The sequence below is a fragment of the Suncus etruscus genome, chromosome 7, assembly GCF_024139225.1.
Source record: "Suncus etruscus isolate mSunEtr1 chromosome 7, mSunEtr1.pri.cur, whole genome shotgun sequence".
Classification (NCBI taxonomy): domain Eukaryota; kingdom Metazoa; phylum Chordata; class Mammalia; order Eulipotyphla; family Soricidae; genus Suncus; species Suncus etruscus.
In genome coordinates this window covers 42,912,216-42,927,821 of record NC_064854.1, presented here as the reverse complement: position 1 = coordinate 42,927,821, position 15,606 = coordinate 42,912,216, and the positions used below count along the sequence as shown (strand labels likewise).

General features: G+C 36.5%; 1 protein-coding gene and 1 non-coding gene across 6 annotated transcripts in view; both read left to right on the top strand.

Annotated features, from left to right (window-relative positions):
* Window positions 1–15,606, top strand: part of ENAH (ENAH actin regulator) — a 156,249-nt gene that overhangs the window by 110,862 nt on the left and 29,781 nt on the right. For all 5 annotated transcript variants that reach the window (XM_049776443.1, XM_049776446.1, XM_049776445.1 and 2 more), the window contains exon 4: window positions 10,875–10,959. In XM_049776443.1, coding sequence (XP_049632400.1) covers window positions 10,875–10,959 — 85 coding nt within the window. The remainder of the gene's footprint in view (window positions 1–10,874; window positions 10,960–15,606) is intronic.
* Window positions 8,904–9,010, top strand: LOC126015068 (U6 spliceosomal RNA). The gene has a single exon (XR_007497969.1). It is a non-coding gene; the product is annotated as a U6 spliceosomal RNA (small nuclear RNA).

Here is a 15,606-nt window from a genome sequence, read left to right as displayed (position 1 = left end):
ATGAAAAATAGAAAGACGACTACCGTAGAGTATCTGAACTGGGTAACATAGACAGTGATCATCACCCCTGTGTGGCCCCAGCCCGTCACCTGTGGGAAGAGCACTGGATTTGGTATTTATCTTAGGAACAGCAGGGATTGTTAAAATGATTTGCTAAGGCATTAAAAAAAAATCCGGTATAGTTATTAAAATGTTCTAGCTGCTGTGGAGAAGGAGAGAGGTACTAAAATTATTAAAAGGGGCAGCCTGTGGGGCCAGAGAGATAGCACAGCAGCATTTGCCTTGCAAGCAGCCGATCCAGGACCTAAGGTGGTTGGTTCAAATCCCGGCATCCCATATGGCCTCCTGTGCCTGCCAGGAGCTATTTCTGAGCAGATAGCCAGGAGTAACCCCTGAGCACCGCCGGGTGTGGACTCAGTTTTTAAGCTTATCCCCCTTTTGTAGTGCTTTTATAGTTTATGTGTATAAATGTCCTTTGGTGTTGGCATTGTATACAGTATAAAATAAAAATGGAGGAGCCAGAGAGATAGTACAATTTGTATCCTTGCTCCCAGATCACCTGGGTTCAAACCCTGGCATCCATATGGCCCATCGAACTCTCCAGTAATGATACCTGAGTGCAGAGTCAGGAGTAAATTCCGAGCACAGTCAGGTTAGCCCCAACACAAAACAAGCAATCTAAAAATAATTACAGAAAGAGAAGTGCTACTATTTTCTTTCCCACTCCAGGGTGTTTTTAGTATTTTGGGATAAATGTCCCACTTGGAAAACTTGTGGTGTGAATAAGATTTTGGAAGATGAATAGTGGCACCAAAGAATATTTGAAAAGAGAAATTAAGGAATTTGCATTAGTTAAGACTGAAATTTGGTTATATATTAGTAATAAATGAGAAACAAGGGGTGAGGGTCTCAACTTCTGGTTATAACCAGATGCAACAGCACTCATTAGTTATTAGATGCTCTGGTAATAAGCATTTCGAGTATGTGCCCTGCAAGTGTACCATATTTGCTGGTGTATAAGACGACCCTTCAACCCATGAAAAACTTCTAAAAATCTTAAAAGTAAGTTACTTCATAAAAGTAAGAGAGGTGCGGATCACTCGTCCCTGAAGCTGGAACAAGTTTCAGCATGCCGTATACCAGCATATAATATGACTCCCGACTTTTAGGAAGTTTTTCATTGGTTGAAGGGTCGTCTTATATACCGGCAAATATGATAGCTTTCTCCAAACATGTCCTCGGTGTTCTTTAATAATAGCAGAGGGCAGGGTGGAGGTTGGTCAGGGTTTGACAGACAGGCCTTGCTTCTCTGAGGAAGAAGCAGCAAGGGAAGGAATGTGGGACAGGGGTTACTCTTACCTTCAGAAGTGTTAGGATATGACAAGACTGGTAAATTATAGACCCCTAAGCTTTTAGTTAAGCTTCCAAGTTTCCTTAGTAATGAGTCCACAGCTAAAAATAAGTAGCTTACAAAACAAATGTTGAACAGTGGAACAACTTGAGACTATTGGCCATCAAGCCTGATAAACTACCAAGTTGTGAAATTGTCTTCACATTTGCTTACGAGAGAATAAAAAGTGTTTCAAGCTCTAGGCTAAAGAATTGAAGGACTGACATGGGGCAGGGGAATCTAATAAGATAAATAGTTTCGTTTAAGATTTTAAAAGTAAAAGTTGAAACTGGTATTTTTTTTCATTGTGTCTATAGATACATGCTGTTTTTTTCGTTCTGTAGTTTGTTTCAAAGTATCACTTTTAACAAAATTTAATTCTCACACATCCTATCTGGGTGCTCTGTAGTCTGGTATCTAATTCCCCACCCAACCCACTACATCTTTTTGAGATACAGTTGACAATACATACAATTGATAATGTAAGACAAAGTGTACACTGTGGTGATTTGATACATGTAGAAGGATTCCATCCATCACTTCATATGCTTCCCTTTTGAAGGAGAGGGGCAGAGGCTTAACCAGGTGGTGTCTAGGGAATCTGAGGATCAATCCAAGTGATTCTTGGCCAAGTAGACCAGTGTGAGGGCCCAGCATGCAATGCTACTTGGAGTTCTGTGTTACTGTGTACTGCTGGGGTTCAAGCCAGTAGGACTCTGTCCATCCCCACTCTTGTTCTGTGTATATGTGTGTGTGAATATTTATGCTCTCAACACATTTTAATTATATAGTGCAGTGTTATCAATTGTTAACATTTATACATTTTAGATCCTCAGACCTTAAACACAGCTGAAATCATTGTATCCTTTAACCAACATCTATTTCCCTTATGGCTTCAGACTCTAAAATCACTTTTCTGCTCTCTGTGGGGGTAATTCTGCGGGGGTCTCAGCTTGCAGTTTTGCACAAGAAATCAGAGTCAAAAGTACAATTTTGGGAAGAAGAAAAAAAAAAAAAGTACAATTTTGGCCAGAGTGTTGAGCAGCATTTTGGATCCTAGACTTAGCCAAGCTTTCTTTTTTGCTGCTTCCCTACCAATTTTATTAGTCAGAGTTTAACATACATCATCTGAGGGTCAGGGTTGATATAATTAAGAGTACTTGTGCTGATTAATTCAGAAAAGATAAAAGGAAAAAGTAAAGTGATTTTACATGTGTATGACAACACTGCTCTGCTTCTGTAACTTTTATGGCTTTTTTAGATTCCAAATACAGAGAAGCCTTGCAGTCATGTCTTTCTTTGACTTATTGCCTAATAGATAGAGTTCCCAATCCCCAGAGGTGATCTATATTATTGCAAACAAAGGATTTTCTGTTTTCATATGGTCAAATAGTACTCCATTCTGTATACTTTATAGTACTGTTGCTTCACCCATTCTTTCTTTAGCTTCCATGTCTTGGCTGTTGTGAATGGTACTGTAAGGAAGATGGGGTTTGTAGTTATTTCTTCAATGTTCAGTTTTCCTTGCCTCAGATAAATACCCAGAGGGATTGCTGGATCATGTGGTGGTTCTATTTTTAATTTTTGGATGAACTTGCATACTGCTTCCATCGTTGGCTGCACCAATTTACATTCCCATGGTAACTGTTTTTTAATCCACCCATATCATTGCAGGATTTTCATCCATTCTGTTCTAGGTACCTTAGGAACACAACTACATTGTTTTGGTTTGGTTTGGTTTTTGGGCCACACCCGGTGGTGCTCAGGGGTTACTCCTGGCTGTCTGCTCAGAAATAGCTCCTGGCAGGCATGGGGGACCATATGGGACACCGGGATTCGAACCAACCACCTTAGGTCCTGGATCGGCTGATTGCAAGGCAAACGCCGCTGTGCTATCTCTCTGGGCCCACTACATTGTTTTTGTATATTCTCAAAATCGTATGTTATAATACCTTCTACATCATAAGAGTAATAACTGGGGGTTTAATTGATGGTCAAAAATATGGACTTGGCTAATTTAATTTAGTCAATTTTTCAGAGCATGCAAATCAGATTATACCAGTTTTTAAGTAGCCATTTTATTTAATTCTCAGAATTGCCTTGGAACTAACTGCTAATAGCCTAAACCTCTAATGTTAAAAATCTAAAGCTAGTCTACTCTAGCTATTTGTGTAATAAAGCACAGTGATGGTGATCAAAGCTAAACAGTCTTGTCATTTTCTTCTGCTAATATCTCATCCAGGTTTTCTACATTTTTCTGCTTCTACTAATAACCTAATGGGTTAAATTTTTTTAAGCTGGAAGAAATAGCTTTTGTATAGACTACTTTTGTAATAAAAGAACAGTCATGGCAAGTCTGTTTTAAGGTCAGAAAAACTAATAGTGCTGGTCATTTTTCTATCCTGCTAAGTCTAATATTCATTTGTTTGTGAATACATCTTCTGCTCATGCTTTCTTAACCCTCAGCCTACTTTAAGATGCCTAACTTAAAGGGAAATGTCCTCTTCCCAGTAGAATGTAAGCTTCTATGAATCAATTCTAATGTTAAAGTTAATTCTGCAGTTATATCACTTAATTCATCTGGACAACGAATATTCCTCATCATATGGCCCCATTCCTGTTCCACCAGAGGAAGAGTTAATAGTACCAGTAGTAAGGGGGAATGCTGTTGCTTTATGAATAAATAATGTAGTATCATCAGGAAATGCAAGCTACAATAGAATTCGAGCAACATTATCAGATTTTAGATCTGTATTATGCATTATAGTAAGAGGTAACAGTAGAAAGGAGATGCTTAAAAATATTAATTACAGGAATGCTGCAGAATAGTTTAAATTATGATAGGAATAGAAATTTGGGATTGAAAATATTAAACCTCATATCGTAAGAATTGATAATATCAGATGACTTTGCCAGATGATTGGTAATGGAGTGTGGCAGTTTCTTTGTTGTCAGAGGCAAGATAATTTCTCAGTTTTTCCTTGTAAGTCTTATATTTTCCTTATGTTTTCTTTCTCTTTAAATATGAATTAAAGAAGCAGAAGGATAAATATCTGAAGAGTAGGCCTGTTTCTTTACTAAAGTTTTTATAGAAGGTAGTAATTTACAAATATTGGCAAAATAATTTTGAAAACTTGTATAAATATATTAAAATATAATTATTAAATTTTTTTTCATTGTTTAAAGCTTGGTAGACATTTTATATGTATGCCTGTGGTCTTATGTCATTACTGTGATAATTGTGACTTAAAAGACAGCTTGGGTGGTTGGAAATATTTAACAGGGGTGACATTTATTTTATTTCTGCTGGAAAGTACCTTCTACTTGAAGCATTTTAAAAGCAAGACAAGTTTATTTAAATTAAATCTAATTCCTAAAATTATTTCAATTTAAGACACTACAACTTCTTTTATGTGCACATACAAATATATTTTTATATCATATGTGGTTTGTTCTGAATATATTAAAACTTTTAATTTAAATTATATTGTTTAAGGAATACAGTTTTGGGGAAATCTAAAATACTGTCTTGTTTGCTTTTATGTAGTCTTTTTGAAGTCAGTATATTTAAAACCTGTTGTTTTCTTGATAAATATTATTGGAAAAAGCAAGTCTGCCCCAGGATGTAAAGAATTTATTTAGGATTTGTAGGAAATTATTGATGTAAAATTTTGATGTCACTAATGTAACTAGTTTTGATTTTGTTTTTCCTTTCCAATTTTGAATGTCACATTGATTTTAAAATAAGACCTTCTTGTTTTCATAAAGTCTCTCCTAATTGAGTTTTTATCTTAAAGAATTTATTTTATGAATACTTAAAATAAATTTTAATTAAAATGGTCTACTTATAAATTGGCTGTTTAATATCACATTTAATAAGCTATTTTGTCAAATATATATATATACATATGAAGCAAAAAGAATGACAAGATGTGACTTGGTAAAATCATGAAAGTGTTTATATTTTCAAAATGCAGGAAAAAAATTTAGATACTCTTATTTTAAGCCAATGAACATAAAACACTTTATTTGCTGTAGGCTGCTTAAATGACTGATCTTTTTTCTACTCAAAAATGAGTACATCTCATGTTAATCCTAAATATTTTCCCTTAATTAAACGTTTTAGTTATAATTCTTAAATGAGCAATAGTGAAAGTAGATGGAGGTATCGTGAAATTAATTGCCATAGATCCTGACTTCCTTTATGGTCTAAAATATATAAACATAAAGCTATTACACTTTTCTAGTTGTGTATCTCAGGAAATAATTAACTAAATTTATCACTTGACCTGTGGCTTATTATAGGGTTTTTTCCACAAATAGGAGTACACATGATTTTTTTAAAGCTTGTGTAAAAGAAGATACTTTTTATTAAATTACAGAGCTTCCAGAATGAGGATCTAGCTAGGACATATGTATAAGTATGTTTTGAATCTTTCAAAGCACCTCTTAGTTTATTGAAGTTCTTCAGATGGCCCCATTGTCCTTTGAAGCTTCTAACACCAAGGTGTCTGTTGCAGCCCAGAGCAAGGTTACTGCTACCCAGGACAGCACTAATTTGCGATGTATTTTCTGTGGTAAGCAACATTATGTTTACATTACTTTTTCAAGCTGTGGTACATACTACTTGCACATTTCCATAACTTCTGTTTCTTTAGGCCATAGTTTGGTTTTTGTGTGATATTTGGGATTTACAGCAAACAACTGTTTTATGTTATATTTGTTGTGGGTTCATGTAGGATTGGTCAGCTTTTGAGTTAGCTTCTAAGTTTTGATTTAGAACTAGGATCTTAAAAGTAGTACTTTGTCTTCTTTCAGTGAATTAAGAGGGGGTTTTCTTTGTGCATTTTTTTTTTAAGTAGCTTTAGTGAGCAGTCTTTAAAATTAGAATTCAAAGAGAAAAAAGTACTTCCATTTTACTATTATTTGGAGAATTTAAATGTGCCTTACTGGAAGAAAGCTTTTGCTTGAATTTACTTTTAAGTGTACATGTGCTGAGACAAATAAAACCTATTATTTGTTTTTAAAGAATGATTTCTAAAGGGCGGCCTCCTTTAGGTTAGTTGTCAATAGGGTAGATGTGAATTTAGGTGAATAAAGTATGCTCTTTCACTCTCATTTTTAGACACACATGTGAACCAACCTGTACTGCTTGCATGGACAATTAAATATGCCACTTAGCCACCCCAAATTGCAGTTAATCTAGTTTATGCATCTCCTTATTCTTATACAGGATACATTGATACCTGTATAAACACTCATACTCTTGTCTGAACTCCCTTAGTTTTATTCTTAATTGATTTTGAAACTTTCTATTCTGAAAAAACCATATTTAAAAGTGACTTTGGGCGGGGGGAGGAGCCACACCCGGTGATGCTCAGGGGTTACTCCTGGCTTGCGCTCAGAAATCACTTCTGGCTTGGGGGACCATATGGGACGCCGGAGGAATCGAACCACGGTCCGTCCTAGGTTAGTGTGTGCAAGGCAAATGCCCTACCACTTGCACCACCACTCTGGCCCCCAAAAGTGACTTTATTCAAAGGTTGTTCTTTTATTTATTTTTGTATGACCCATGAATGTCTTTTTTGGCTCCTCTAAACCTTCCTGACCAATTTTTTATTTTAGAAAATAAATTATAAAATAATAAATTGCTAAATTTTTAAATAAATGTTTGCAGTACATATGTATTTATACACGTGGCTTTGTTTTCAGTATTATTGATAGTGTTTTCTTACGTATAAATATTTTGAAATTTATATACTTGCTTGTTTAGTCAAAAGAGCAAATTTCTAAAAAGGAACATTTCAGTGTTATTTCATAATCACCCAAACTTCTATTTTGCAATAGTTCCAAGCAACACAGCTCCAGGCACACAATGAGCCTGTTATGTGACTATAACCACACATTGCACCTTTGCATCTTTCCTCTTAACCAGAATTCACAACCTCTGTTTAACTGATTTCACCACCACCACCCCACCCCCTATTTTTCTGGGGATTCTTCAAGACCATCTGTTGAGCTAATGAGTGGTTATTTGTATTTGTGATATTAGGACTTTTCAGTTCTTTTTGAAAACCTACCTGATGTTCTATATTTGGCTAATTACATGTTGAGTTCCACATGTAAGATGCCATTTGCCCAGTTGAAGAGAAAAATTTAATGATAAAGTTGAGCTAATTTTAAGTTGTCAATAATTTTATTTAAAAGAGGCCTCCCCCATTATTACCCTTAGTTGAGCTAGCTGTGTACAAACAATATAATTACCACATTACTAAGTTTACATCTGATTGTACTGTACATAATAACATCTATTTGTCTTTAAGTCCTTTGTTTCAAGTCTGTGGCTAAATGTGAAATATTTGTGAAAATTAAAATGTAACAGTAAGTTAAATGTGCTTCAGCCAAAACTAATTATTGAAGTCATTTACTGTGCCATTTATTACTTACTTGTTCAGAGAGATTTTATTCTAATTTCTTGCATGTACTGGGCAGAATACCATAACAGTGACATACATGGACACATTTTCTTCTTTAGAACAGCAGTTAACTTTATTTAAATATTTCTAGTCAGACATCTCAGTATGTAGTTCATATAGAAGGAACAAAGCAGATTCATCTGTATCTTCTCTTCCTGCTCCTGCCCCCAGATAAACTGTTAACTCTTTCATAATGTTTAGAAAATATTGTTAACTGCTTACTAGTTAAAATAGTCCCATTTATACACTCTAGAATAAGAGAGATACTGATTTAGTACTGATTTAGGAATCTGACCTATGTGAAGGAATGAGAATTCTGGAAAATACTGGCAGCTTGTAACCTTGCCTGATTATGCTTCATGTTGTATGTGGTCCTTTGGTATAATTGGCCAATCCCATAACCCAGTAGCATCTTTGACAAAGAAGGGAAAACATAATTATATACTTGAAGTTCATAATTTTCATAGAATTATTTTATTTAGTGCTCTCCTGTTTATATTATCCTTTAGAGGCACATGAATTTTATTGTGCTTTGTTGTCACTTGACATTATAGAAGCAAAGTAACCTGGTTAAAACTGGTAAGACAAAATGTGAAGGGAAAGCCATTTCGTCTCTTACTCTTTTTGCCTCCAACCCTCCTTTTTTGAGTTTGTCTGTGGAGAGACAAAGCCAGTGATCACAAAGTCACTAAGAGACTTCTAATTATAAAGTGGTTTTAGATCAAAACTCCAACTTCTCATTTAAAAGGACCTTCATAGTAGTTTTTCTTTGCTTCTTAGGGGCATATAAATTTTTTTAATGATTTTGGCAAATTATTTTACAGTTAATTATATCAACCAGAAAATATGGCCCATACTTTAAAGCCTTATTTTAAAACAATTTACTGGATAAACTTTTACTTTAAAAAAATCCCCAATAATTTCTGTAAAATACTTTATTCAGACTTTTTTGGTGAGTTATTTCAGGCTATTAGCTTTTATTCTAAAGCTGTATAAATTGTTTAATGAATTCCACAAGAGGTAAAATTTTGAGATCTGTGCTCGCTTCGGCAGCACATATACTAAAATTGGAACGATACAGAGAAGATTAGCATGGCCCCTGCGCAAGGATGACACGCAAATTCGTGAAGCGTTCCATATTAAAAAAAAAATTTTTTTTTTGAGATCTTTTTGTTGGACTTAAAAATCTCTAAAATTTGTGTTGACAGAGTTTTATTGGTGGTAATGTAATAGATAATTGAGATTTAAGTCTTGCACTATATATTAGTAGTTCCCAAACAAATAATACCTACTTTGACCTATCACTGCTTATTTAAGCAGCAAAAAGTTTTAAAGTACATACATTAAAAAAAAAGTTAAACCATAATTATCTGTGAGTTACCCATGATAAAAATACACATTTTATTTTTGTTTAATTATAACTTTGGATTCTTAACAGGGTCCCTCAGATAGTTTATCATCAAATTTATCTTCCCACCTTGTATTTTCCCTTTTGTTAGAAGAAGAAATGAGGCAACCCTCTGTCCCCCCAATAATGTACTGACTTACATTTAAGTGTCTGGCTTAGTATGGCACAGTTATTCAGTTATTTTACATTATTATGTTAATTCCTGAAAAGAATGAATTCTGGTCTATTTATTCAACAAACTACCTTTTTATTTATGTAAACATTTAAATACATTCTTTAATTTAGAAAGCTTTTTGAGTTGTTTTTTGTTATTATTGATTACATTAGCTTAATATATTTTCATAATTTCTTTATGTGGTTCTCAAAATAGCAAGTTCTTTTAGGAAATCTAATGAAATTTATCACTGCAGTTGTCATCTAATTTGTCTTTAGGGACAAGTTAAATGATTAATCTAAAAATAATGTGTAAAGAGATGAGAAAAATTGTTAGTAGGTAAGTTCAGATCAAATTGCTGATCTATACTTGGGATATAGTAGTTAGTACTTACTGTATTCTGTTCTTTTGGGCTATATCCTAGTTGTGAAATCTACTCCACAGTATTTTATGTGTTTAAGAATTTGCCTTAGTATACAGGATCATTTACTAATAGTTTTTATATTAGTGGTATGCAAAGAGTACTTTCAAAGTTACTATTGGGGTATTTGCTGGTACACTAGCATTCACAAATATGTATACCATATTTCTTTATTATTCCTTTATTCTGTTCACTGAACTAGATTTGATGGTGGTTCTATTTTAACCCTAGGCATTGTATATTAGGTCCAGTATTTTTTATTTTATGATACATTTAATTAAAATCTCATAATTTAGTGGCATTCTTCATAGGATGCTTTAAAAAGAAGGGTTTTATTGTATATGATGTGGGGATAGATGGTCATTAGTTTCTTATGACTGCAAGGTTTTTTTTCCCCATTTTTCCTCCACTAAGTATTAATATTACCTCTTAGATAAGTTGCTTATTATATGTGGAAGTTTAGCAAATGTTTTTTCACCAGCTAAAAATGCCAGGCCATTGTATAAGAATGGTAGTTAAATTAGGCAAATTTGATTAATGCATTAGCAAACTTCAGTCTAGTAATAAGGTTCTCATGCTCTCTCTCTCTCCTGTTTTTCATTTCCAGTGTTCTATTTAGGTGAGTTTTTGAATTCTGATTTTTTTCATTTAAGTTCTCCTTCTCCACTTCATGAATAAGTACCCCAGCGAGAATGTCTCATTGTCTTAGAAACTGTCAAGCTTAGGTGCCTATATGGATACTCATTGAACACTTGCTTTACTCAAGCTCTTCATATATAAGTGTTTATTTTTCCTTTACTGTTGATGTTTTCCATTTGTTTCAAGTAAGCCTTCTGAAGATGATGACAGTATTATGTTGCAGTCTTTCATTTGCTGTGTGTTATGTAAAGCTTATATTTTATTTTGCTAAACAAAAAGAAGACACATTTGTAAATATGTGATGGTTTTATGTTCTCATGATTTATCTCCTCTATCCAGTAAAATTTAAAGGTAATTTTCATCTACAATATTTTCCTCTTTTTTAGGGCCAACATTGCCTAGGCAGAATTCACAACTACCTTCTCAAGTTCAAAATGGCCCATCGCAAGAGGAATTGGAAATTCAAAGAAGGTAAATTTACAAGTTGTTGTGCCTTTTTTTTTTTTTTTTTTTTTTTTTGTCTACTATAGAAGCTGGAACTGTGACTAGCCTAGTGTTGAAAATAGAGGAGTAATTTGAAAGTTAAGATTTTGTGGGGCCGGGCCGTGGCGCTAGAGGTAAGGCTGCCTGCGCTAGCCTAGGACAGACCACGGTTCGATCCCCCGGCATCCCATATGGTCCCCCAAGCCAGGAGTGACTTCTGAGCGCATAGCCAGGAGTAACTCCTGAGCGTCACCGGGTGTGGCCCAAACACCAAAAAAAAAAAGATTTTGTTAGACCATTCAGTGTCATTTGAATTTCCATTAGTAACTGAAGATGTCATAAAATAACATGATGTCATAAAATTATATTTCTGCTTTTCTTTCCTTTTTTGGGGGTTGGGGGGTACACCCGGTGATGCTCAGGGGGTTATTCCTGGCTATGCGCTCAGAAATGGCTTTTGGCTTGGGGGACCATATGGGACGCTGGGGGAGCGAATCGTGGTCCATCCTAATCTAGTGTGGGCAAGGCAGACACCTTATCACTTGTGCCACTGCTCCAGCCCCTATATTTCTGCTTTTCTAAAAAGAAATATACAAATTTTTATAAACTATGACACTTGTGAGTTTTTATGAAAATGGGCCAAGGTATAGTTTTTGTTTTGAGGGGGGGTGACATTTTCCCCATTTATTTATGGTGACTGTTTTGTGGGGAAAGAAAAAATAAACAAAGAGTAGAATACACCTGATATGTTTGATCATAATTAAAGGAGTTCTGGTTCTGATACTTTGGGATGAACTAGGAACTGGTATGTACAAAGGGGATCAAATAGGGGCTGGAGAGATAGCATGGAGGGAAGGCGTTTGCCTTTCATGCAGAAGGTCGGTGGTTCGAATCCCAGCATCCCCTATGGCCCCCTGAGTCTGCCAGGAGCGATTTCTGAGCATAGAACCAGGAGTAACCCCTGAGCGCTGCTGAGTGTGACCCAAAAACCAAAAGAAAGGAATGAAGAGAGGGAGGAAGGAAGGAAGGAAGGGAGGGAGGGAGGGAGGGAGGGAGGGAGGGAGGGAGGGAGGGAGGGAGGGAGGGAGGGAGGGAGGGAGGGAGGGAGGGAAAAAGATGATTCTGGGTCTGAAACAATAGCACAGTGGATAAGGTGTTTGCCTAATACTCAGCGAACCCAGGTTCGATCCCCGGCATCACATATGGTCCCCCAAGCCTGCTAGGAGTGATTTCTGAAAGCAGAGCCAGGAGTAACCTCTGGGTGCTGCCAGGTTTGCCCCCCCCCCAAAAAAAAAGAAATTGTTCTGAAAACTAAATCATCACTATAAATAGTATAAATGAATATTGATATAGTCAAATGGGTATGGAAGACTGAAGAAGCAAAGTGTTAGAGGATTGCAGACTTGTAAGAATTAGGTCATTTGTATATAGCAGTAAATCACTGGATTACAATTAAATATAAAAACTAGGCTGAGATGATAGTACCATGATTAGGATTCTTGCCTTACACATGACTGACCCAGGTTTGATTTCCGGCACCTGAGTGCAGTCAGAAAAAGCCCCGAGCACCACTAGGTGTGCCCCCCAAAAGTCAATAAACCTGAAAAGTGAGAAACTAATATATTGGTTTAAAAATTAATATGTGGGGCTGGAATGATAGCATAGTGGTAGGGTGTTTGCCTTGCACGCTGCCAACCTAGGATGGACCTGAGTTTTATCCCCAGCAACCCACATGGTCCCTCGAGCCTGCCAGGAGCAATTTCTGAGCATAGAGCCAGGAGTAACACCTGAGCGCTGCTGGGTATGACCCAAACCCTCCCCCCAAAAATGTGAGATATTTTACATATGTTAGACAAATTCTAAAGTCTTTAAAGTAGTAGATGTTTATGCTCAATTGTAACTAATAATAGCCCTTTATAGTAGTAACAAACTGATAGTACAGTTTTCTATTCTTATGTCTATATTATTTGGTAATGTCAGTTTTGAGTTCCTACTCATTAGTAGTTGGCTTCCTTATCTGACTGTGATGGAAAAAGATATTCTAAGACACATGAGTCAGTCCTGTGTTAGTCTTTATATAGAACTCAATTTAGTTAATACCTATAAATAGTTGGCAAATCATCATTACTACCTAAAAGTTATAAAAGAGAAGTAGTGATCCTCCAGCAGAGAATGTGGGAGATTGAGCCATGAAAGTGTATAGCTGCCCTATTCGTCTTCAGAGACAGGATGGACCAAAAGTGGACCGCTTGCTCCTGTAAGTTTAAGCTCTTTTATTGGAAACTTTGTAATAGTAAAATTTATCTTGGGGCAGTGAATGGGGCAGTGGGTTTGACCCTTGGCACCACATTGTCCCTTCAGCACCACTGAATGCACCCCTGTAGGACCTTGTCACCAGGGAAGGCTGGATATCCCCAGCACTGCAAAGCCTGAGAAGCACCATGTCTCAGACCCTGTATTTAACATCTCCAGTTTTGCTGAGCATTGCTAATGGTGCCTCTGGACCTTCTGAACACAGCCTAGGAGAGGCCCACCCAAATTATTTAAATACCTTCCTTAGCTTTATTGGTATAGAGAAGTGAAATGCTAATATTACGTGATCAAGTATTTCTGTAGTTTCATTTTCTGACAAATGCCTATATTTTAGAGGTTTACTACATATTATCAGTTTAAAACATTTCACCCAGTCTGTCCCACAACATTATGTCAAAACTAAAATTACCTTTTATTTACTTAATTTTTTAACCAAAAGAAATAGTGGAATTAGCAGGATCTCTTTTCTCATCTGTTGATTGATCCATGGTTCAGCTATGAACAGTATATGTACTTGCCATGTTTGCAATATTGAGAATATATGCTCAAGTCTTTGCCAGTGGGTGGGATGAGTTACAGTTATATCCAGCTGAGCACATGACTTACTCCTAAATCTGTGCTCAGGGGTCACTCCTGGCAGCACTTACGGGACTATATGGGGTCATGGGATGAACCTGCGTCAGCCATGTGCGAGGCAAGCACCTTATCCTCTGTACTATCTCTTCCCTGTACTTAGAGTTTTGATGTAACCAAAAATTACAATATTCTTACTACTATGTTGACAAGAATTTGTATGTGCCAGGGAAGTCAAGAAATATCTTATTATTAGAAGATGAGTAGGTGAGAGCTAAAGTGAAACATAAAAAACAATAGAGTTGACAATAATTATCTCTTCTGTGTAGGAAATGTGAGGAACGGTTGGGGTCATGAACTGCTGGAGATTAATAAAACGAAGTTTCTTATTTTCCTGTAGCTTCTATATGCAAAATGTCCCAATGAAAATAAAAAATGTCCTAATTTCGGTGCCAGAGAGATAGTACAGTGGGTGAGTTGCTTTCCTTGCATTTAGCCCACCCAGGTTCAATCTTTAGCATCCCATTTGTTCCCCCTTAGCCTCACCAGGAATGATTCCTGAATGCAGAGCCAGGACTAATTCCTGAGTACCACCAGATGTGGCCCCCAAACAAACAAACAAACAAACAAACCAAAAAAGTCCTAGTTTTGAACAATTTTAAAAATTTTTAAAAGAAATGTTAAGTTTCACTACAGTCTGTTCATTAGATGCAGATTATTGAAGAATCAGCAGCATACTTTATTATTTAAAGAATTCTTGTAAAGACAACTAGTTACTTGCCTTTGTTTCTGCATTGATACTATTTGTTATTCCTTAGATATTTTGGCAGCAAGTAATTTATCACAGAGTTTGTGGATTTAAAAATCTAACAGTATTGGAGCCAGAGCAGTGGTGCAAGTGTTAGGGGTGTTTGCCTTGTACACACTAATCTAGGACAGACCGTGGTTCGATCCTCTGGCGTCCCATATGGTCCCCCAAGCCAGGAGCAATTTCTGAGCGCATAGCCAAGAGTAAACCCTTAGCATCACCAGGTGTGACCCAAAAACCAAAAACAAACAAAAAAATCTAACAGTATTTATCAGTATCTTGTTTTCAGTACTCAGTACTGCCTGCTCTGTGATGTTGGGGATTGAACTGGGTTTAACAACAAGGCAAATAACTTAACCCTTGTTCTCTGGCCCCTATTTAATCTTATCTTAAACACTGTCTCTATGTAACTGTACTAACTTAGGTTTCTTTGTTCTCTTGGGAGTTTTGGCTGGTGGGGGGATTGTTTATTTGTTCTGGGGCCACACCCAGTGATGCTCGGAGTTTAATCCTGGCTCTGTACTCAGGAATTACTCCTTGTGGTGCATGGGGTACCATATGGGATGCTGAGAATCAAATCCGGGGTCAATCATGTGCCAGTACCCTATCTGCCCCCTGTATTTGTGGTTCTTGTTAAGCATGTGACAGATCCAGAGAGTTGGTTAGTGTTTTTGTGAAAGAAGTAGGATTAATTGACTTGGCTGTGGGCTTTCCCTTTTGTTTTACTGTCAGTTTAGGATACGTGAAGGGAGGAGGTTTTTAGAAAGATCTTACTGGCTTGTCAAAATTACTGGGAGGAATGAAGTCCAGTATCCCTATTCTGGTAATTAGTGCTGCCTTCAGTCAGAACCAATCAGTTTGGGCCCGGAGAGCGGCGTTTGCCTTGTAAGCAGCCGATCCAGGACCAAAGGTGGTTGGTTCGAATCCCGGTGTCCCATATG